This window comes from Falco peregrinus, chromosome 8, assembly GCF_023634155.1.
Source record: "Falco peregrinus isolate bFalPer1 chromosome 8, bFalPer1.pri, whole genome shotgun sequence".
Classification (NCBI taxonomy): Eukaryota; Metazoa; Chordata; class Aves; order Falconiformes; family Falconidae; genus Falco; species Falco peregrinus.
Window position 1 is genome coordinate 22827293 of NC_073728.1, and position 24964 is coordinate 22852256.

General features: G+C 37.4%; 1 protein-coding gene across 1 annotated transcript; it reads right to left on the reverse strand.

The window, feature by feature from the left end:
- Window positions 1-517: 517 nt before the first annotated feature.
- Window positions 518-8740, reverse strand: XIRP2 (xin actin binding repeat containing 2). The gene is made up of 4 exons (XM_055812112.1): window positions 8668-8740; window positions 8421-8554; window positions 2997-3130; window positions 518-2038 (listed from the first exon to the last, which is right to left on the reverse strand). Exons 1-4 carry the CDS (start codon window positions 8738-8740, stop codon window positions 1042-1044), a joined length of 1338 nt encoding a protein of 445 aa, XP_055668087.1. The 3' UTR covers window positions 518-1041.
- Between the last annotated feature and the right edge of the window lie 16224 nt (window positions 8741-24964).

Consider the following 24964-nt stretch of genomic DNA (forward strand, 5'->3'; position numbering starts at 1 on the left):
ATGAGCTAACGCAACAAATGTACATAATATGTCATGGAGCAACAGCTCATTTACAATAATAACAATACATAAGAAAAAAACTGTGGAAATAATTTTTATTGTTTTGTGCACACCAGGTGCTTCACATCTTAATTTGTTACAAATGATAGACAGTAAAATTGAATTATTATGTTTCTGAAGGACAGTCATGTAGTAAAGTATTTCTTGCAATGTTCAGGAACATAGACAAGTTGTTTTAATTACATACTGAAAACGTTCTATTTTATGCATCTTCATTGCCTTAAATATAAATTAAGTAAATAAAGTCTGAGCAACTGACAGTATACAATACAATTTTTCATATGTAATCTCTGGATTTTATATTCTTCAAGAAAGACTAAAATAATTGTACTGAAGAAATACATATTTATTACATATTTTATAATGGGTGAAAGACATAGCTGATCATTTAGCTGTTTTATTCATTTTTGTCATAGAATCTATTTCTTTTAATTTATTCTTCTACAGTGAACTGTTTGGGCTTGACTTTCTTGCCTTAGAAAGATGGAGCAGCTGTATGTCTTGAGCTCAGTAAGTCTAAGCTTGTGTTTATGTCATTCTTTGACACTCTGATTATTTCACTTTCTTGACAGGCATTAATATCATTCAGTTCTGTATCATAATTCCCATGTTCTTTTGAATATGAGCTGCAGGAATTCTTAGTTATGTCTACAGAGCCTATTAGTCTAAAAACAGGTTGTCTTTTTTAAGAAAAAAGATGTTTTCTGAGTGTCGGATAAAATAGTATTTAAGTTTTTGTCATAATTTGATTCTTCTCCAATGCATACCAACTCAGTATCAACAGGGAACGTTGTATTATTTGCCTCCTTTAAAACTCATGAACTATTAGTATGAGACTTCTGACAAGTGGCATCTTTATTAAATTGAGCAAGACTGTTAGAGGTAACAGCATCTTCATCCTTTGAGTTTTGCTCATTCTGTGAAACAGTTACAGTATCACTAGAATAGCTCTCACGAGATTCATACATCTCAAATAGTTCTTCATTTCCAGACCAATTTTCCAGTCTTGCAAAGGCATGCTGCGATAGAGTGCAAGTTGCTTAATGCTGTCGTTGGGTTAGATGTGGCTGAGAGAGTTGTTTCGTGCCTACAAACGTTTAGATGTGAGAAAGTGGCATAATTGTTATTGTTATTGTTATTCAAGCTGAATTCTTTGTGATTCTTTTGTACTGTTACATCATCAATGTTAGTAACCTGTACAACTTCTGATTCACCATTTTCATTAATTTTTTTCTCTTGCTCCTTCCCAGCACTAGGCATAATCACATTATCACCTTCATTAATATCCTTTCCACTTTCCTCCCTATTCTGTGATCCTCTGGTTTTATTCAGGTCATCTTGCATGTTCCCGTCTTCCTGATCTTTTCCGTTATTGCCTGCTTCATTTTTCTTTGCTTTACAGATATTTGTAGCTTCTTTTTCAGACAGAGACCTAAAGGATGAGTGTTGATCTTGTTGTGCATTTGCAGTGTTATTTTTATTTTGCTCTGTCACAGCATTTTTCTTCTGAGGATCCTTTTTATTGCCCAGAAGTTTATTGGTATGTAAACCAGAACCTTCTTGAGCAAAATCTCCTGGTGGCCACTTTGGCTTATTTACTTTAGCCACTTTTTCAAGAGAAAATGTTTTCTTAGGTGTTGCATCATCTGTTGAAGGAGGCCATGTCATCCTTAATTTACCTCTTTCTGTGGTTGTTTTCAAATTATTATCCAAAATATCAGGATGAGTACCTTCAGTACCTGAATGCAAATCTTGATCAATTTCTGTAATTGGTTTAGAATCAGCAGGTATACTATTAATGGGATTTGTTTCTTCAGCATGAATATTGCCAGCTGAGCTATACCGATCTTTAGAATTCCATAATTCTTTATGCTGCTTGTGTCCGAAACCTTCATCATAATTTCCTTTTGATTTGAAAAGTTGCTTAAAATGGGGCTTACAATATATTTTTCCATGGAGAGATGCATAATTTCCCAAGCTGCCAAATGGAAGAAAATTTGTTTTATACTTTTACATATCATACATCTACTGTGAATTTTACATTTTACTTGATATTTCAAGTACCCCTAAATGACAGTATATATAAAGAAAGGAAGAGCAAAAAGAGAGGAAGTTCAATGTATTGGCCAATCTGACAACACCCACCAACCCCCAAGGGTATCTAAAACTTTTAATTGCAAATTCCCATACGATTTCAAGGTCAAAGTGAGGAAGAGTCATGCTTTGTAATTTAAGAAAGAATTCGCTTTGTTGCACTGCACAAGTTTTAAATAGGAATGCTCCACAGCACTTTGGGGTTGCTGGGACCTTTTTCATCATCAGATTGAAGACTGAATCCTCTATTTTTCTACAAAATGGGTGGAGTAAATACAGTGCCAATTTTCTTTAGCCTTTGTGCAAATGATAGAGATTTGAGTTTAATTATATTTGGATTCTGCTCCTAAATGTCTGTAACTAACTTCAAAATTGTTAACATCAGATGTGTTAGCATTTGCTGTCTGATAGAGCAATAAACACTGCATTTCATATAAAGGTTACAAGAGTAGTTTGCTAAATGCCATTATAATTCATTGGATCATATGGATGAGGAAAAGTGAGAGAAAATTTGGTCTGCGTTCAGATGTCTTAAATTCCACCCAAGTTTCTGTGTCTACTGCTTCTGGTTCATGAGCTCTCCTGAAGGCCTGGAACAGTAAGTAGGAGGTAATATGCAGAAGAATTTGGAAGGTACCAGGGTAAAAGAGTTCTTTAGAGAATTTCAAGGGCTTGTTCCACATCACAGTGTGGATGTCAGTAGTAGAGAACCGGGGAACCCTGGTTACTCCCCTGTCAACTCAGCATCCTACAGGTTGCATAGCCCCATCAAAAACAATTTCCCCGGCTGTGTTCATATTCAAATGCAGAGTTCTATGAGTGAACATGCAGTTACTTCTTACCTTAATTGACTGCCACAGTGGTGACATCGGAAACATGATTTATGAAAATTCTGCTTGTCAGCAACTAGGCATTCCATTGGGTAAACTCTCTGTTGGCAGAGTTTGCACATTTCATTTTCCTGAATCTGCAGTTTCTAGAACCACATATTAAAAAGTTATGCGTTAGTTTAAGCCACGTTTTATGATTTTTTTTTTAACTGTGTTGGTCCATATGTTTTGTTAAAACTGTAGATTTCTTTATCCATCAACTGGTATCTCAGCTCTCAATTTTAGGACTTCATTTTTATTCAACTAAGAGTAGTACTTCAAAAGTGAAAAACTACTTACCTTTCCCTTTTCCAAAATCCATAAATTTGAAAGGACTATTCACTTCACCAGGTACAATATTCCCATTTATTTGTAATAACTATTTATTTTGTGAAATGAGATAGGAAAATAAAAAGTTTACTAGTATAAGTGGAATTGAGTATAATGTATGTATAATCTTTGAATCTACGATATGATTTAGAGATCAACAAACAGAGGCAGATGTTTAAAATTCTGGTGAGGAACTTCTGCTTAATCATGCCAAAAGCGCATCAGGGAGTTCCACTTCTGTGGTAACCTGCAGACTATAAACTTACATGACCCAGATATGCTATGGACATCATTATTTGTGATTTTTACAATTTTCATTTTCAGACCCGATGCTTTCTTCAGTTAGTTTTTAAGATTGCGTTAGCTACAATTACATTAGCAGACTACATCAAATCTTTTCTTTTGTGAAGTATAATTAATTGTAAAGGAAACTTGTTCTCTGTAAAGCACAAAGCATGAATAGATTGATTTCATACCATTAAGGGCCAGAAGGCAGTGATGGACAATCTGTTTGGCTTGGAAAAGCGCATGCTGCTCTTCTGTCTTGATTTCTGAATTGCTATAAGAACCAAGAAACTGAGGGAAAGGAGGAGCAAGAGGGGACACTCAGAGCTATGACACTTCTCTTTCCAAGTAACTGTTGTGCAAGTTGAGGCTTTGCCTTCCAGGAAGCAGCTAAACATCTGCCTGCTGATGGGAAGTAGTGAATCAATTCCTTATTTTGCTTTGCTTGTGCCCCAGCTTTGCTTCACCTATTAAACTGGCCCTACCTCTGCCCACAGATTTTCTGGCTTTTTTGCTCTTCCAATGTTTCCTCCCATCCCACTGTGGGGGAGCGAGCAAGCGAGCGAGTGACTGCATGTGGATTCAGCTGCTAGCCCTGGCTAACCCACCACATTAAGTATCTTGTTGGTCCACTGCCAGACTGTGCCTCAGTTTACAGGACCACAGGCTACTCATGTTTAATTCTGCTCCTAGCATCGACAGTGGTAGCACCCTTCACAGTGCGTGGAGCTGGGAAACACAAAGCAGAGCTTTCTGCTTAGGAGTTATGCAGGTACAGGAGCATTTAGCTTTGTTCTGCCATTTGCATTGCTGTTCAAGCATCAGCCTTCTGTTCACGTACTTCAAACAGCTAAAGCTATGGTAACATCTGGTTTTCCTGCAGGATCCCGTCCATACTCAATGCCCAAAATAGATGCACAAAAGGAGAACATTGGTGTACATCATGCAATAGCATATGCAATATTTTCCAAGTTTCAAATGCGTAACTTTGCAATCTAAATACTATTCTAATTTTTAAGTAACATATGCACCATGAGAAACGAGGCATGTTTCATTGTCAATGTTTACTTCATATTCATATATAAATATTCATATAAAAATCCACATACTTTATATATTTCAAAAGTTTGCTTCAATATGAAACAAAAAACAGGCTCAGCTTTTTGAGGGACACTGAGTGGCTCAACTCCTTAGCGATGTGAAACCTGCAATATGACATCAGGCAAAAGGGTTTGCTGTCTTAATTCAGACTACGGCTGTATCAACAGGTAAAATCACCCAGCAGGAAACAGCAGAATTTTGTTTTAAATGCACATTATTTTATAAACTGTTTCAGTAATTTTGCTTATACAGGAAACCCACCAAAATGTGGTTCTTTTTGTTTTAAGTCACATCTCGTGCTGTAATAAACTAAAACAGATGTGCACAAAACGACCATTATTTTGTCTCTAGAACTATTTTATACAGGCAACATTTTACCTCAGTTAGAGGATGTTGCATTAATTTTAAGCATGAGAATTGAGGTGCATTCTCTACACATTTTCTAGCATGTTAATATTTCTCAAATACAACAGTAATTATATTTTAATCTTAATGTCTATTTTTAGTATCTTTTTATTTTGCTCTATATAATTCTTCAGGATAGCTCTTGTAGCATTAATCCTCATAATGGTGGAAGAGGTAGTAGCTAGAGGCTTTCACAACAGTTCTTGTGTCTTCAGCTTCTCAGCTTTCTGGTTTTCATGAAGATCTATTTCAATTCCTGCATTGTATTTTTTTACTCCTTGCATATTGTTGCCATCAAATTTGGAATCAGAAAGTGTGCTTTGCTGTGGTGTTACAGGGGCTGCTACATCTTGTGTGGGACCTTGATCCTAATTTTTGTGGCAATGTTTCAGCTGGACTTAATTCCTCTGAATCCTCTGTGTGCCAAGGCTGTTTTCATCTGTTTTGCCTTGCACACAGCACCACTCATGTTTTCCTGTAGAAGAATGAAGCTGGGTAATTAACATTGATAATATACAACTGTGGGTTGGCTTCAGGGGTGGCGGGTTGGCCGATGTAGATAAGGTGCAGCTGTGGCTGGCTCTGTCAAGGGGTTGAGAGCCAATGAAGAGAGAGCAGCTGAGGAAGAAGTGGAGAGAGGAAGGAGCAAAAGAAGAGCGAGCAGGCCCTGGATGAGGTGAGGAGAAGGCAGCAGAGGGACTGTATGAAGAGTGTGCTGGTATAAGATGCTAAAAGGCCTTGTTGCAGCTTGATAGTTTGGAGAGTGTTGGGATGTTTTCCTCCACTGAGATTCCATGTACCACTTTAATTTCCACTAGGTCTTTGTTGGTCACAGGTAAAGGTTGTGTTTCAAACATTCAAATGTGCTATTCTGATATGCCTCTTTTCAGTAGCTTTTCTATGGACAGCTTAATTCTTCAGTCCTTGACCAAAGTTGTCTCTGGTAACAGACAGTGGCTGTGGTTCAAAATATTTTATGCTTTGCACACTTCCTTTAAGCTCTTTCAGCTTAGACCTCAGCTGTAGCAAGTTAAGGACATCTGCTGGGTTGAGCTGCCCAAGTTTACTCCGGTTCTGTGCTTCCAGCATGTGCCTCAGGGTCTTTTACAGCACCACTAGAGACTTCTTGGAAGCAAGCTTCGTCTGATGTTTGTTCCTCATCATGGTAATACTTATTCTTAGAGGCCAGTGGCTGTGTTTCAAACATCTATGTGACTGCATGAACACCTCCTCTAACTAATGCAAGGGGCTTGTCCATAGTTCCTGCAGAGCCTGGAGCATCTGCATGCAATGCATCAAGAGGCTGGGCCTGAAACATCTAGGCTATGTATTTAACATTTCCACCTGCAACAGTTTTGTGGTCTGCAATGTCTCTAGCTTTGTCTGGGTCTGGAAGGTCAACTTCAATTGGAATGAAAGCCTGGTTCTGAAAGACCCATCTTATAGAGAGGATCTCCCTGGATTTTACACCACTTTAAGCATTGTTTTTCTCATCTAGTGAACATCTGAATGATGAAGGCAAAGCTGTGTCCAGCCTGTTGCACATCTGACATCATATTCCATGTTTCAGATTTATCAGATAAAATATTAGAACTCTCATTCAGGTAATGTTTCTCTAAGTGTTTTCTTAATTGTGGGTGAAAAAATTTGTATAAACATCTTAGTTCACAGAAATTGCTTTGCTTTGGGTATGGGCCTGTGGAGAGAGTGAGCTTTGTTGAAAAGCTGGACAATTCAGTGGATCGGGAAGTTACTGTCATTTCCAATGGAGCTTTCACATAAGCAAACTTTTCTGTGCTTTCATATTCACGGGATCTGGAGCAAACCATTGCAGAAGTAGCAGTTCCATCCTGTTTTTTTTTCCTTGGTGTAGAATTTTCCTGTGGTCTGCTTGCTGAAGCAGTAGCAGCAGAAAATGAGCTTCCTGTTGAAGACAATGTAATTTCCTGATAGATATTTTCCATCTTTAGGGAGCAAAAGTGGTTTGTTTTGTGGTTGTTTTTATTTTTTTAAAGTATAGTAACATGTAAAACAATTTTTCTATTCTTCACAAAAGCTAGTTCTGCAAGGAGCCAAGCAATAGGATTATAATAAGATCTGGAAAGTTAAAATCCATTAGCTATTGCTCAGAATGCATAAAGCCAACCTTTTGAACTAAGAGTTGTGCTATTTGCATGATAGAATATATGTGGAAAAAAATACAGAATTCATATAAAATGCAAAATGATGATTGAGCAGTCTTGGAGTTTTTGCCGCAAAAAATGCAGGCTTTGCATTATAAGCATAATGTAAAGTTATGCTGTGGCTTATGCTCATTTTAATTTCTTCTGAAAGTGACATGTTCTATGCTTGTGAGAATCTGTGATGACAGAAATTACACATATTTACAGATTCAAAACAAGGAAAGAGGAGACTATTCAGCAGAGGACAGGGATATAAAAACTTTTATAAAGGTCTAGTTTTAATTGTTTGTCGCATACTGCAAGTACTTGTTGAGCCTTCTGATGTACTTGTCCTGTTTTCAGCTGCGGTAGAGTTAATTTTCTTCATAGTAGCTGTGTGTTGGACTTGGTGTGCGAACAATGTTGATAACGCACTGATGGGTTTGGCTGTTGCTAAGTCATGTTTGTACCAAGTCAGGGACTTTTTGGTTTCTCAGGCCCCGCCAGCGAGAGGGCTGGGGGGACATGGGAAATTGGGAGGGGGCACAGCCAGGACGGCTGACCCCAACTAGCCAAAGGGATATTCCATACCATGGGATGTCATGCTCAGTATATAAATGGGGGAAGAAGAACGAAATGGGGGGGACACTTGATATGATGGCCTTTGTCTTCCCAGTAACCATTAGGCGTGATGGAGCCCGGCTTCCCTGGGGAAGGCTGAACACCTGCCTGCCCATGGGCAGCGGTGAATGTATTCCTTGGTTTGCTTTGCTTATGTGTGTGGCTTTTGCTTTACCTATTAAAGTGTCTTTATCTCAACTCACAAGTTTTCTCGCTTCTACTTTTCTGATTCTTTCACCCATCCCACTGGGGGGGGTGTGAGTGAAGGGCTGCGGGGTGCTTAGTCACTGGCCAGGGTTAAGCCACAACAGTACTTCATATTGCATTATGTGCACTTAATTCCTAAAGTCCATATACTCCCACAACTTTCACAGGTTAGATTTTTAGTCATAATTCATCAAAACATGAATGCAGACTGCATGGCATACCAGTGTCCTAACTTCACCACTTCTAATTTGCATAAAGGAAGATCCCTCTTATTAAAAGCACAAACCTTTACTTCTTTTGCAGGTGCTGTAGTCTCTCTGTCAGAGTGAACAGCCTTTTCCTCAGCTGTCCTTTCAATCTGCTGTACTAAAATCTGTGTTACAGTCTTTGGGAGCTCTTCATTCTGAGCTGCATTGGTTACTGCAATGGGAAGAAGAATAAAAAAGATTGTTTTTCCTCCACCCTGCATTTTATGAAATTGACTATCAGTGAATTATAAAACATTACTTTTGAAAAATTGTACTTAGTCTTGCAGGAGTCTGGAGAGTCACTTGATCGGGAACAGAAATCCATAGAGAGAATGACAGGACGGTTGTTGAGGGACATGTTTAACGTGATTTAAAAACCTACTGTTTTGCCATACCTGAGTGGTGTGGCAGGGCTAAAGTTTGACTGGGGTCCGTGGGAGAATATAATGCGTGAATTCTAATACTAGGACTAAACTGCAGCAGCAGTGTCTTAACACTGTGGTCATATTTTGCAGGGCTATTCGCTTCAGCTATGAATTTATCATCCACAATTTTGTATATATGTGGGCTAGTGTTTACCTGTGTTTTCAACAATTCAAGTCCCCAGTTCTTTCAAGCAACTGAGTAAATATTTAAAACCACCTCCTTATTCAAAAGCCAGCTCTCCATACTAAATTCTAAACTCATTTCTTTATGTCCCATTGAAGTCAAGGAATGAGCATTGCTGAGAATTCAGAGCAATGTGCATTTTCATGTTTGCATGCTAAGAGTGGTACATTTGTGTGAGTAAAGACATTTGCCATTGCTCATTTGTGAGCCTGTATTCTTATGCTACTTCTTACCTGTTTCATCAGTATGCTGAGTGAGTGTAGAAGTCATTTTTATCTTATGAGTAACTTGCTCACGATGAGAAACCTGTGCACAAAACCTTCACTTTACTACAGGATTTATTGTAATATGTAAGTATTTTCCATACTTCTGCAACTGTATTTAAAATGTTACATCAAAGAAAAATATGAATGTAAACCTAATTAATTACCATGTCAAAACAATAAATTTAAAACATTTAATAAAACACCTTTTAAAAAATTATGTACTACCTAATAAGGAAGGCTATCAGCAGAACATCCAGATCTTGCTGTACCAAGTGGTAAAGGAGGAAGAAGCAAAGCAGATATATATCAGCATCAGTATAATTGTCCAATGACATGATTTTTAATTGATATAGTTACCTCTTGTGTTTGAGAGGCTTCCATTTGACTTTCTTTGGAGGTCATTTCATTGCACTCAGCTTCCCTGGTGCTGCTTGATACTCTGCGCTGACTGCTACTTGACGTTTCCTGAAGACAAATAAAAATAATATCATATTAACAGCTAATAGTAAATTGGATTTTTCTTTTTTTATTATTATTTTTTTGGCCTATGAAGGGCTTTCACAAATAAATTCTAATGTAAATGGTGTAACTCAAATAGTCATTTTACAGCAAAGTACCGTTATTTTTATTATGATTGATATTTGTTGCCATAAAAACTGGAACAGGGATTTTTATAGCACAGAGGATGTCAAGTCACTTATGTTACTGCAGCTAGGCTTTGACCAGCAGATACAGAAAGCTGCATGAATATGTACAATGTATAAATAGATTGAAGGGGGACAAAGGTGACTGGGAAGGCTGGATGTGCTGTGCCATCAACTTGCTACCTATTAGTAGGCATGAAGTTAATGTAATTTTGTAAAAGGAAGTATAATATGTCTATGTAAGAGATGCTGACTTTCTGCATATGCTTTGTATAGCTTTTCCAATGCAAAAATCGTGCTGAATTGCAGTTGTGAAAAAGATGGACCATAGGCTAACCACAAGATACTATAAACCACACAGACTAGCATTGTATCTGCAAGTCTGACAACTGCAGCGTAATAAACAGAGCATAATGTTGAGAGTTTAAAGCACTGTCCAAGGTGCCCATGTAGTTTCTGAGGCTACCTATGTTTAGTTCTACTCCAGATTCTGACAGTAATTTGTTTTCTTATTTAAAGCCTGTCACAGAACCACGTGTAACATGATGTGTTACATGACAATACCTGTGTCCGTGGAGTACTTTGAGATTTAGTGATTAGAAGAAAAAAATCCTAAGGATTGATATCATTGAGAGCAGTTCTGTGCTTCCTCTCTCTTGCACACTAGCATGTACACAGAGACATCTAATAATTTCACTCATATCAAATTAAGTTTACTTTTTCCTTTGTGAGAAGAAAGCTTGCCTATTACTTTCTACGGATAATAAGCTTTCAAATGAAAATAGCTTCTGATCCCTCCAGCAAGAGCTTTCCAAGTGTTCAACGTAATGTGAATGTGAGTGGAGGCAGCACTGTGTTTCTGAGGTTGCTGCTATACATCTAGTGCAACAGAGAGCTGTAAGCTTCCTTCATATCAAATGCTGTCACCTCCTTGAAATCCAGCTAATTGTAGGGCAAGAAATTAGCTCTCTCCCTCCGTCATCCCATGACATAGCATATATTTTATGGGATTTATTCTACCCTCGAACTAAGGAATGCTTACACTACTTGCATCTCCACCAACATTTCTTCTGAATCGATTTAGGGGAGCGCCCACTGCCTGGCCATGATTTCTGCCATACAGTAGGCAGCAAGGACTCTTAGGTTCTATGGCAGAGAGACAGTGTGCATCCCCTTCATGGGCTGTAGGAATTCTCTTCCACCTTTGTGCTGCCAAATCAACTGTTTCAACTATAAGATGTTTTAAAAACACAGGAACAAAAAGTAGAGTAACTTTTCTGATTACTGGCCTAGTAAACGGTTTTAGTGTGTTACCAGTATCAAAATTAATCACACCTACTGCAAAGTTTGAATTGTCAAAGTGAGGCGAGGCTTGAGGAGAGCAAGTCAGAGTATGGATTACGCTCTCGGGTCCTGTGCATGTGACAGTTGTAAGGGAGCCGCACAACGTGAAAAGATGTAGAGCTAACCCCACACCAAGCTGAAGAGAGGCAGTTCAAAGAAAATGAAGTGCAAATTTTCCCATCTATTCTCTGTTTAATGACTATGTGTAGGTAGGTGTATGTATAATATGCCTTCTCATTTTATATGGATATACTTTTCAATATATTTATGCATATATATGCTTTTTTCATCTAAGATATGCTTTTCTGTTCTAATGTGCATGTTTTAGATATGTAAGTCAAGCTCTCATTACTGGAAAAGCTCATTCAAGAGACACGAAATATGTTCATGATAGTCATTATGTGTCCTTTGAATGGTGTGGGGTATTAAAAAGGAATATAATTAGGCTTAATGTAGTCAGGAAGCAAATCTAATCTGAATGTCACTACTGCTTTATTGCTGTAACTTTGGTACTGCTTATGAAGTAGTTGCCATATTGCAGAAGATTATAATCGTTTAATGTGACAGCTATGGCTGTCTAAAATGCACCCTAAACATTATGGGCCAGATTTTGACAATATAATTACATGGCCTTGCTCTGGGCATGCAGGGAGGAAGAGGGACTTGGAGGTTCTTATATTTTTGTGTGTCTGTCAAGATGGCTAATTGAAATTCCAGCGACAGAGGGTAAAATACTACTTGTTTATTATTCCAAACAAGTGGAGAGCAGGAAGACCTGTGGATTCTTCCATCCTTTGCAATGGCTAACTGCTGGATGTAGGATAGGACATCCTGTAGGTAGGATTACCCCATTAGAGTCTGTGGCATGTTTTGTACACCCCATAGATTCTGGAGAATATTCTGTAGAATGATTTGATGGTCTGCATGGATTAAGATGGTTTTTATTTTATTAAGCAGGGTAAGTCATGCCTCCAATGCAGGACTGTGGCTGGAGATTATGATCTAGATTTAATACTTGTTAAGAGTTATGTTTGTGGGAACTTGATCCCTTTATTTGTTTCTGTGGAATACACGATGCCTACCCTACTGTGCATTATTGAATCAAGCAAGGTTGTTTAATCAACCACATCCTGCATTGTGGTGTCAGGAGGAAACAGCTCCCCTCCAGCTGTACAGCAAAGGAGGACAGACAGAATGCTCAGAGTGATTTTTGATGTCGAGACTGAAAAGACAGCTAATACTGTTGTGTTTCCTGTAGCCCAAGAATCACCTTTCAATTACTTTTTGTTTATCCTGTGCTGTATCATAAGTGAGCTTCAGAAAACACTGTCAGCTGGATGATTGTTGGCATGCTGCTAGCTCACAAATGGTTTCTTATGGTAATCTCATACTTTTTTCCCCTCCAGATTTACCTCGTCCTCCATTCTCTTCCATTTGTTTAAAGTCACCGTTTATAGGGGCTGCTGGCCTTCCCATGCATATCTGTATGGTACTTAATACAGAGGACTATAGTGTTCTCTTGTGTCACTGGGTAGTAAGTCATTCTAACCAAACCCAACATTATTTTAAAAATAGAGATGTAAATCTGAGAGTAAGTATGTACACATTTTGTTAGAGGAGTGCATTTTTATGTAGGCATTCAGATTCTGTTACTGAAGAGAACTGTAATTGCTACACGCACTTTATATGTTAGTGGCCCACACATCAATTTTAGTGCCTCTGCGCTGCAATAATTTAGATAGAATTCTTATTGCAAAATGTGCCAAGATTTGAATTTTCAGTAACCGTTCTGTGTATTTTAGAACAAGGTTTGCTTTTTTGTGTTGACATTTTTGCAGTTTCCTTCTGTTCTGACAACAGACAAAACATACTTTCCCTTTCAAAAATAAAGTTGCTTTGAGGCTCAGAATATGTGTGCTATATTATATGCATACGTACATAAAACGTGTACAATTCTGTATATGTATGTATGTATTGTTCAAGGGGACCAAATGGCCCAAAAGCTTGTCCAAGACAGGAAAGCCTTTTATTCACTCACATTTGAAGCATATTGCTTATATTTGAGCTGTACGTTATGGTCATCATATAAGCTTTGTGGGAAGTTGGCTAATATAATATCGTTTGTGTATTGGCAGATTTAGAACACACTTCTAAATGATCAGTATGTACAAACTTACAGTTCCCTTTAGGCAGAAGTGGAAGTAAATTGTGATCCTAAAGCTTCAGTTACAAAGTTGGTAACAATGGAATGACTGACAATTTACTTGGTGTGAATCTTCATTTCCTCGTCAAAGCTATGCTTTTTAAACCTATTTATGTTCTTGTCATCTGCACATCAGTACTGTGAGGTCTTGCGGAAATTTTTTACAAGAACTTCACTTATCTGCACTTTATGGTTTGTCAGTCTTGCTTGGTTGTATGTATATACTTAGGGTGTTTTGGGCACAACGTGGAAGATTTTCATAAAAAGGTAAGGTTTCACCATTCACTAACATTGTCCTATTATTCAATCTTATCCTCTGCAATTGCTGGAAAACTGGCAATTGCTACACTAGCTATCTTAGAAAATTTGTCTGGAATGACCCTCGATGGAGGAGGTGTAGTTATACTGGTGTCATTCCTGACAGAGGGTACTGTATGGTTGAGTGAATATCAGATACTTTCAATATATTCCACTCATCCTTCCTGTGCAGGAGGTTCAGCTCACTCACTCGATATGGCTCATTTCTGATACTGGAGAGTGAGACTTTGTCTGAGCAGCTAGCTAGCTGAGCTGGTGTAGCAGACCACTCTAGGCTGGCATTTGCAGAACAATAACACTGAAGATCACGACCTTTTCTCAGCTTGGTGGCTGACAATAGAAGGTGCTCATGATGCCAGTGGTCTAATTAAAGACCAGATCTCAAAACAAACTCGTTGAGTTTGTGAGCACATGACAATTCTGTGATCAGTTTTCATTGCTGCTCACCGTTCCAGACAAGAGTTTTGTGCATCCTACTGGTAATATGTCACCTTTCACAAGGAACCAATCTCCCTTACCATGGAGACAACTCTGAGTGATGGCTGCTGCCTGAGAAAAATAGAAAGATAAATTATTATTTCCATATTTGGTGTAAATGTTTTGAATGAAAAGCCATCTACTCCTTATACAATAATTGAATATAAAGTAACATGTTCAGTTATTTAGATTATTGTTTAAAAAGTTAATTGCTTCCTTATTTTAGCTTGGACTAATAGTTTGAATTTATCCAGATCTGGAGATCTGTCTTCAAACTACATGCTTTCTCTGTTTTGCCTCAGGATTGATTCAGTGATTGTGAATAATCTTTCAGCTACCTAAGTGTATAATCCCATTTTCCATGAGAGTGCAGTTACGTTAGGTAGAAAGGGGATTTTATGGTCTGGCAGTAAGTTATTTAACCTAGATTTAAAGATTCCATATAGTTCTGAGTGATTTTATTTCCTGTGAACGTGACTATTTCTACTGATGATTTGAGAGAGCCTCCTGAACTAGCCACAGAGGACAAATACATGAATAAGTATGCTTAGAGGTCACATTGTTTTTGAAGAAATGGAACCATCATATTGGCTTTGTGGAGAATGAGTTGTCACTGTTAGGCCAGGGAAAATGAATCTTCACATAACAGAAATGAAATTTTGTTCTGAGTAAGAGAAAAAGTCACATAATTTCTGTACATGGGTCTGCATTTCTTCATCCAGATAAACGTCATCAGACAAGCATGTGCAAAACGCTTCCTATTACCAAGGATTATGCTCCAGTATGATAGTTGACCATCAGCAATGGGACTTCTCTGCTTAGCTAAAAACGCTTTAATACATCTGCAGCAAACTGTGTCTTCTCCCCTTCTCCAAAACTGGAGTTTTGCTTGTCTGTGCAGATTATTGATATTGGTATTAATGTGTAAGAAATGAGAGATGACCGGTAGATATGATGCTTATTTAACATGGAAATGAACCTATGGCAGAATGTTGATGTGTTTTGTTCTACAAAGGTGGAGAGCAATATTGCTTACAAATCGCTTCAAGAAGTGCAGCATGGTAAAGCAATTTACTGTGCCATTACTGTTTCTCAGAGTGCATAGGACAGATTGTGCAATGTGTTTTATTATAGGGGATTTCACATAGTCCAAAATCATTATCTCCTACAACAATTTTTCATGGTATATGCTAATGAAGTAATAAAATGTAAAGACCTTTTATCTAAAATAACACTTAGCTGCTGCTTTGTTCTACTTTTATGTAGCATCTGGGTGGTTCTGTGCAATTTTTGATCTGTTTAGGGGAAGTTATTAGATTTAAGTCAATGGAAAGCAGGAAACTCCTTTTGAAAGAGAGTGGCACAACATCACATCAAGTGCAATAAATGCAAAATATGACCATGATGCTTGATAATGAATTACAGTCTTATAGACAAGGTTCAGTATAAAATACCACTACGATAGTAATCTGCTTTACTTATCCATTTGCTGCAAGTCTAGTATTGCCTATATTGAGTGTTTGCAAAAGAAATATATATGATTTCTGTAGTATATCTCAAACAGAAAATTCTATGAGTATGAACACCAGGGAAATGTCGTAGTCATAATGAAAACTCTTCAGTAAAGCAAAAAATTGTATTTTTTCCTCAAGCTATCTTGCAGGGCGTACCTTGTTTGTTAGTATTAAAAATGCTGTTGTTACCTGTATGGATTTGTGCTGGTGTTGGTACTGAGCAAAGATCTTTTGTGAAGAGGTCTTCCTCACTTTCTCAAATTGTTTCCTCACTGCTGCCAGGCCACCAGGCACAGTACAGAACTTGGTTTTCTCTGAAATCTAGAGTGATAAAATAAGGCCAGTTGTTTTCCACTTGCACCAAGAACATACTTCCATGAGCTGATTTTTAAAAAGTGTTAATAACGGTATACTACAATGCTTACATATTTGAAATGGAAAATCTGGAAATACTTCATTATGTCTGTAGCCTCTTAAAGGCAACTTCCACTGATGTAATCTGTAAACCTTACTTATTTTAACTGTACACACGAATTTACATTAGCATTCAGAACAGATGCAGTAATAAGGCAATTATTTTTCAGGTGTTGTCATCCAAGTACAAAACATACATATACTGATGACATTAACTATTGAATCTCATTGGCCCATTTTAGGACTTGTCAACCAAAAATTAGGACCTGCAAATGATGAAGTTCTTTTGGAATTTTTCAGTCTATAATTTATTTAACAACAGCTGCTAAATGCTCCTGTGTGAAATAGAACCTGCTGGTGTAGCTACATATTCATCTCTGCCTAAACTAGTTGTCTGAAGACTCAATGGTTTCTTCTGTAGTTTTAGGGATCATGCATGTATTTTCAGCTATGTAATACTCTGTCTTTGCAGGAATGACTCAGACAATCATAAATACTGTTTCTGACAAGTTCATAGAGCACTGCAGAGGAGCCGTACATTGTGATTTGAAGAACTAAACGTGGTGTGTATTTGAAAAGCGTGCATGTTTGGCCTGAATCTTTAGCACCAAAAGGAGTAGGTCCCATCTGCTTGCTTGTTAGTAGCAGCCACTTTTCTTCTCTGCTGTTGCCTTGTCTATTCGGAGTTTGGTTGCATTCAGAGTTGCCACCTGGCCCTCTTTGTATTTTTTCAATAGGTATTGTTGATAAACACGCAGAGAGCTTCAAGCAGGCCTTTGTCTGGTGATCTTTCTTCACTAACAATGATGCCAAAAGTCACAAAAGTGCCTCTACCCTCAGGCTCCCTGTCCTAGTTCCATCCTTTATGTGTTACCTCTTAGATGGTACTAGAATGAAGCTTTCAGCATTTGAACTTACTAATCAATATGCAGAAAATAAACCACCCAGTAATTAACAATAGCTTTGTAATGAAGGTTACTAAGTACATTTAGGTTTAGTGCTTACACCTGATGCGTAAGTAAGGAGATCATAAAACCAGATTTTTTTTTTCCCCTTGTGATGAAGGCGGCATGCTTCTATATGTACATGATTGTGTGAATGTGAAAAGTAATTATTTCGGTGAATTAACATTTCAGGCACACCTTGCCAGCCATTTGGAGATATTTAGAGGGGGTAAATGCAGTTATGGGTAATTTAAGTAAACTTATTAATTCCCTTTAATGGAACACATAATACGGTTCCTTTTTCAGGCAACCTTCTATTTCAGCAAGGAACTGTGATGAGTTACAGTGTAAGTAAAGTAGTTCCTATGTGCTTAACACAGGTTGGGTCAGGCTTCAGGCACTATTTTTTAAAGAGAGGGCTAACTTCAGCAATGTTTTCAATTGCAAGAGTAGGGAATTGGAACCTTCTTAGCCAGGTGAACTGCAGGAACGTGCTGCAAATACACACAAGAAATTAGGAAATAAGGAAGTCAGCAGACAGGAATTTGGTGGTTGGGAAACACCTGGACTCTGGTGGGTGTGGGTGGTGGCTGTTTTCACTATGTGGCTTCTGGGCTATCCAAGCACCAAGAAGGTCCTTTCAGCTGCTACAGACCACTGCTCCCAAGACCAACGTGTAGGTAAGACTGGGAATCCTTCTGCAGCTCTTCTTGGCTATGGACAAAGATGCTGGCTGGTGGGTGCTGAAGTGTAGCCCTTCTTTAGCCAGATATGCTCTCTGATTGACAGAAACTACTCTGGCCTGGTTTACAGTAAGGAAAAGGTGTTCTTCCCACGTGCTGAAAATTTAGTATAAACAAAGACCATTGCCATTCTAACATTGTAGCAAGCCAGTATAGTGCCTCTGTTTCCTGATACAAGGGGGTTGAGCTAAAACTTCTAAGTAGGATTTTAAGGTATGGTAAAAATACACTTTTTACCCCGTAGTATTTCTGCAGAACTGAGGCAGGTTTTCCTGGCTGAGATCTGAAGACCTGATTTTCAGTTATTCCTGACTGATAATTAAATGTGTGGTGAAGATGTCTTGCTCTATTTCACTAGATTATGAATTCTGTTAGCCAAATACTTTATGTACTACTCTGTATTAATATTAAATTTTGCTGTAAAATACCTAATCCCTATTGATGGAAGTGTAGAGAGATGAGTAAAACAAAATGAAAAAGTTTTTTTCTGGATATTTTTTCATATAACCCATTTTAAAATAATTTTATTATAAAACCATGCTTTTTTCATACACCTTGTCTCATAGAGCTGCTCTTTTAAAATGCAACAATTTTGAATTCTTTAGTTTGAACAGCAAGAAGTCTAAACTTAATGTGCTTTTGAATATGATTTTATTATTTGGTAATATTTTTAGTAATGCAGAAACCGCTGAGTTTTGTCATTATGAGCTGAAAGAATAACTGTTCCTAATCTGTCTCAAGCCTATGGCCCTAATAAATGCAATTCATGCAACAGTGGAATAAAAAGAACAGTCCTTCCAGTGAATTAAAGGGAATTGTTTAAATGACCAAAAGTATATAGCATCAAAAACCTCTTTCAGTAGAGACAGAGACCGATGCATCAATAAGCTTGCTAAGTAGATTTAGTAATTTACGTTTCAAATTTTGATCCCCATAGTGGTCCATCAGTCAGCTTGTGTAAACAAAGAATGCAGAATATGTCACTGTGCAAAGCAAACACACAGAGCTAAAAAGATAAGGAGCCATTGATATCTTACATGAGCAAAGGAGTTAGTTCTCCCTCCCTTCTCAGACACAGCAGCCTTGTACATAGCCATTCTTTCTTTCAAGGAGACAGTCTCCTGGCAATCCAGAGGTGTGTTATCAGCCCTGGGAGTGCTCTCTTTAGGTCGTCCTCGTACTCTGTTACGGGAACCCACTGCAATTACAAACAGACATATTTTCTAAGAAGGAAACAGGTACCTTTTTTCCAAACCTTGAAAGAAAAGCAGTACTAGAAAGGAGCAGCATTATCAACTTTTTAGCAACTGTATCTTATTTTTAACTTAGAGCTTCTTGAGTACAGAAAAATTACGGTGAAGTTTTTGAAACTGGGGGAAATTCCTTGGGGAAATAATAAAACAGCTTTAAAAAAACCCCACAAAACCAAACCAAAACAAAAACCCACACAATTTTAACAGCAAGCATAATCTATTTTTCTCAATAGTGTTACATTTGCATTATTTTATACTGTAAAAAAGTAATTTTAAGTACTACAAATAACATTATAATTAGATATATTATGTTCTAATTAACTTTATACATTACAGTATTAATTTGCCTAGCAGAGTCCATTCTGAATTGATTGTAGATTTAAGTTGTTTACTGATAATGCATTAGAATATGTTTTCAGTCAGGTTAGTACTACTAAAAGCTTCTTGAAAATTATCCAAATTACTAACTACATTTTAACCTTATTTCAGGGTGTGAAGGTTATAGACTTATCTATAAGCATCTGCAATTCAGCCACAGTGAATGTGGAGACAACAGTTCAGAGTACTCGTGAAAGAGCAGCACTGAGTTACTAGCATGAAGAAGGTTTTTTGTTGCTGCTTTCTACATTCATATGACTGTATTAGAAGCATTCCATATACCCAGAAAAGTGCCTTAAATCTAGCATAACGTTATTTTTCCTTCTTCTTTCAGACAAGGGGAAAAAACCTATGTTGTGAGGATCTCTCTTGTCTGTGATCAGAGGCAGAAGGGATTTCATATAATCCCACAGGCTGGAAGTTCCTCTTGTCCTGCCAAGGTTTCTCTACAGTGTATGGAAAATTGGGTTGAATGACACTGGATTTCTGTAACCAGGACAATTACTTCCTTTTTGGCAGGGGAGGGAATTTGAAGACTTCAAGAAGGTATTTTTTCAGTAAAGCCACCAGAACCTAATTTTTCAATCCTTGTGCTTGTACTGCAGATATCAGAGCACCCTGCTCTTCCCTAAATCCATCTATATTTCTCCTTGTCCTTGTATAATAAGTTTCAACAGATTTATTCTGTCCTGCATTGCTTTTTTTTTTGTTACTTTAACAATTGTATTTTCTGAAATTACAGACACAGTCTGTAGCTGAATCAAATTACCTCAAAGAAGTCCCACCAAAAACGATGCTATCCCCCACCCCAAGCATGATATATCTTGGAATTTCTTGAAATTGAGGAACTACTGACTTAAAAAGGGAAAGAGGAGGGCAGGAAGAAACTGTGTAGATACATCCTCCTGCTCTATGTATTTAATTCAAGCCAGTAGGTACCCAAACTAAAAATCTTAAAATCCCTTTCCAAACATGAAAGGAAAGTAAAAGAGGAACCTTCAGATGTGTGCTTTTTGCTAGCCATTAGTGTTTTATTTGTATTCTTCTATATTCTGGCACTGCTGATGCCCTGTCTTCCTTGTTTTGAGCATGCTTTGTCACTTTGTTGCAGCACAGGGCTGGGGTGGAGTTTTGTGTACACAGTAAACATAAATATGCTATTTCAATTAATTTATGCTTTTTCATCTTGCTGATAATTTGCAGACTTATTAAATTAAGCATATGAACTCGTTTGCCATAATTTTGCTAAGAAATTAGTAACTTCTCTTTGTGCAGTGTCAGCCATCTCATAATGTACATTTAAAACACCAAGGATATACTAGAGTGCACCTACCTTTTCTGTCATTCAGTGCAAACCAACACCGTTTACAGAATTGGTCTTCTTTTTAGAAAGAAAAAAAGTCTTCAAAATCCTCTCATAGGATTTTTTTTTTTTGCTGATTTTTAAGACAAATTTCCCAGTTTCCTTAAATACACCACCCCATGGAGACCAGCTCCACCGAATCGTTTCCTGGAGCAAGCAGATGGGCACAACTGTTTTTGATTATTTCCACTTGTATAGGGTGGAACTTTGGGGCTCTTGTAGGACCTGGGACCTGTATAGCATTTGCCAGAGTCAACTTCTTGTTCCAGAAGTCTAGCTGTAATACATAGTTATACATATATGCATTACAAAATCATGTGCCCAGTCAATCACATTTCTTCTTACCTAAGTTGGTTCACTTGTGATTATTGTATCGTTTTACTAAGCCAGTGGCTGAGAACACAAAAGATACAGATAAAAAAAAAAATGCACATTTGTTTTTACAGTACCCATTTTTTCCCTTTATCATTATAAAATGTAGCAACACAAGAGATTTTCCAAAAAGCTGTCTGTTTACCTGGAACAGAATAGAGTGCCAGGGAAGGGGTATTCCACCAGGCAGGGAAGAATTCCCAGGCACATCTGGCCTTTCTGCCTGTTCACCGTAAAACTGTTTGGCCTGCATAGATGTTCAAGGTCCAGACATAACAAGCAACTACTCTTCGGTAAAAATCAGGTGTAGATGCAGACAGGCATGGAAGCATGGTCTTAGTTTATGAGTAAGGTCAGGTAAAAATACTAAGAACTTAAATGAGGATAATTTTCATTTTTATTATGTTTATCCCATGCAGGAATTTGCATATTGCATGTAATCACAATAGGCAAAAAAATTGTACGGTTCAAGAAAGAAGAGCAGCAGTAAGTCAGTGAAAGTCATCTAGAAGAGGAAAAGAGTTTTCAGAGAAGGCAGAATTCAGAAGAGAGAAAAAATTGATGTTCAAGTAAGAAGTCTGTACATTAAACCAAATCTAGCCGAAACAATGGAGAGGTTGCAAGTATGCTTTGGCAACACAGAGGGATAGTCTACCATAGCCAAACAACATCAGTTTATTTTTAAAGGCAGAATTTTATAACCGGCTATTGAATTATATAACAGATCGCTACCAGCATGATGTTTATAGGCCATTGCTTTACTTCTAAAGAAAGCTTAGGCCTTTAAAAACCTTCTTGGTATCGTTCTGCTTTAACAAGGAATTCTTGGATTCTATCTAGTCATAAGCATGTGAATAGTTTCAGTAAGTGCAGTGGGTCTACTCATGTGCCTGAAGTTAGATGTGATTTTAATTCCTTGCTGATTTGGGGCCAATGAATTTAATGGACTGTTTTAAAAAACATTTTAATAGATACATATTATTAGCCACCTGGGGAGCAAAGGTAATAGAAAGTATTCTCTTGTTAGCTCTAAAGCAGGAAATGTCCTCTCTTTAGAAACTAGTTTTATGACATAATATGAAACTTTTTGTGGTAGTATGAGAGATTATATACTCTAAACTTTTGCTTATTCAGTTTTTCTAAGCTTCTTATTCAAGCGAACTTAAAGGTGTAATACCTTCTGATTCTTTCAGGAGTAAATGTGTGCTTGTGAAGAAATATTTTGTAAGAAGAGCCTTATGTTTATCAAAGTAAGGTATGCCAACAAAAACCTGTTTGTCATATGTGACTCATAAAATAGTATATATTTCAGATAATTTATTTCTTTTTTAATGATAAGTTACGTTAATTCTGTAACGTATACAGAGCTTGACAAATCTGTGCTTAACAGGACTGGAAAATTCTGGCTTTCTGCCATTTTTTCCAATTATATGACTAAATTAGCTATCCCTTATGGGCTTCTCCAGTTTTCACAATAGGTTGAACAGCATTGAACAGTATGAGCATTGCTTTCACTGTTTTTCAGTGGAGGCAATAGAAGCTGTTGGTACTCAGTCATAGAGCTGGCTGTAAATTTTGCTTGATACTTCTTCTAGGAAAATAAGATTTTGGCATAACTGAAACATTTAGCAAAAAGTTCCATAGCACTTTAGTGGTTTGAGGGTATTGTTATTGCTGAAAAATTGAAGCAATTTGACATATATTGTCATTGGTTATAGAAAACTGAAATCTCAAGGTGATGGGAGAAATAATCTATGGATCAGCATTATCTCCTATTCTTCAGGACAGGAATATTTATTCAGGTGCAGAGTTGCAGATTTCCATGCCTAACTTCAGGTATTAGAAGTTTAAGAGTTTTCACCAGTGCTTTCAAATACTCAAATGACTCTATAGGGAATTTACTTCTCATAAGACTGTCAGAATGCAAAATGGGGTATTATGGCTCTCACAGGAGCCTAGAAAAACATAATCCCCTATGGGTCTGTCACATTTTTAGAAAAAGCTTCATTTGTAAGAGGCATGAATTGTTGACTGTGCATTTTTACACAGTTCATATTCTTTGTTATTCCTGGTGGACTAAAAAATGAATCTGAAACATACTGTGCCCAATTTAGACTCAGAGGCAAAGCTGGTACGGAATGGACAATTCCATTCTCTTGTTAGGAAAAAGAAAGGCTTTGTAACTAGGAGAGTCTAAAAGGAGAAGGGAAGAAAAAAGATCCTTACAACCATATTATAGAAAAGATACATGAAAACGTTGAGATGTACAGAAGAGCCACAAAAAATAAAAATACTCCCACAGGGAGAACTGCAGCTGTATTTAGTTGATGGAAGAGAAAGTTATGGGATGATATGGTCATACCGTATAATCATCCTTCCAAGAAGAAATGAGCAGGTGTTAAAGATTTCTTTAATTTGGTAGGGAAAAAGGGGAAAAAAAGATAACCAATGGCTGAAAGTTAAACTGGATAAAAGATCAGGTATTTAGTTTGAACAATGAGCATAATAAACTTAGCAGCATTAGCCAGAAGAGGTCTTGTGCACTGAAATTTCCTTTTCCCTTTAATCTGCTAGAGTCTGGAATTGTTAAACACGAAGGCTAAACATTTTCTGATCAGAAAAAGAGTGGTCAGTAATTGGTTGATACTACGTAGATGGCTTATTAATTTTATTGGCAGAGGGGACAAGTCTTTCTAGGCTATTTATTTTATTTATTTGGGTAATCTGTTGTTTTACATATAGTAAAGTCCTAGACATTCAGAAGTCAGTAAGGATTTTTCTATTAGAAAATTTTGTCATGCATGTTCGTTCTTTGTTAAAAAAACCCAAAACACTCTCTGATACTGTCAAGCAGTGGTCTCCAAAGTGGGATATGTTCACCCTAGGGGCTGTGCAAGACAGTCCTATGGGATATAGGAAGGAAATATTTTTTGTAAATAAACACTTTTTAAAGGATTTTTAAAAATTTATTGCAGCCATCCTTCTTTAATATCTTTTTGTGGGTCTGTTGCTTAATGTACATAATGTATTAGTAGAGTAATACGTGTATACCATTTGTAAATAAATACATATAGAAACATTCCGAGTGGATGCTCAAAAAAGTTTTAATGATGGGGTGCATGATCAAAAAGTTTTGGAGGCCACTGCCTTAAAGTGGGACATCATATCCACATGGAAATGCTAACCTTCAGAGCTGCTGCTGTAGCCATTTACTGATGACATTTTTTCAAAGATTGCTCTCCCTCTTTTTACACTAGACTCCTTCAGAGCAATGGCAGAATGGCTCCCAGGGTGACTCTTCGATGTTGATGAAATAGAACTTCTCTCACTTTCTGTTTCCTGTTAGAAGACATCAAGTGATGTGTGTTAAAAACTATTGGCAGAATTCAGATGTGGGTTTTGGGGGGAGGAGAGGGTATGAAGAGGAAGCAAATTGAAGTGGGGTGCTTTTTTGCAGGAGGTGATCTCCAGAGTGCCATAGGGGGAATTTCTGTAGGAGGCTGCAGATTCACGTGTGCCGTCCAGTTTATCATTCAGCAGACAGTGATCCTTGGAAGGTTTGTCTTGCCATTTCTTGCACATGGTTTCTTCCACAAGAGAAGGGTGGTGGCAATAAAAGACACCAGTTGCTCACTTAAACACTGTACATAGAAAAGTGGATAGAGGGAATTCTATTAATTTCATTTATTGGTATGTAAGAATATGTACATGGTATGTAAAACCAACAAATGATGGTTTGG

Excerpts from the sequence above, each read along its gene's own strand:
- XIRP2 (XM_055812112.1), bottom strand. The coding sequence starts at position 8,740 with ATGTCCCTCAACAACCGTCCTGTCATTCTCTCTATGGATTTCTGTTCC. Across the intron at positions 3,131-8,420 it reads CACCTGCAAAAGAAGTAAAG|AAACTGCAGATTCAGGAAAA; the intron begins GTTTGTGCTTTT and ends ATGTGGTTCTAG. Across the intron at positions 2,039-2,996 it reads CACTGTGGCAGTCAATTAAG|CTTGGGAAATTATGCATCTC; the intron begins GTAAGAAGTAAC and ends TCCATTTGGCAG.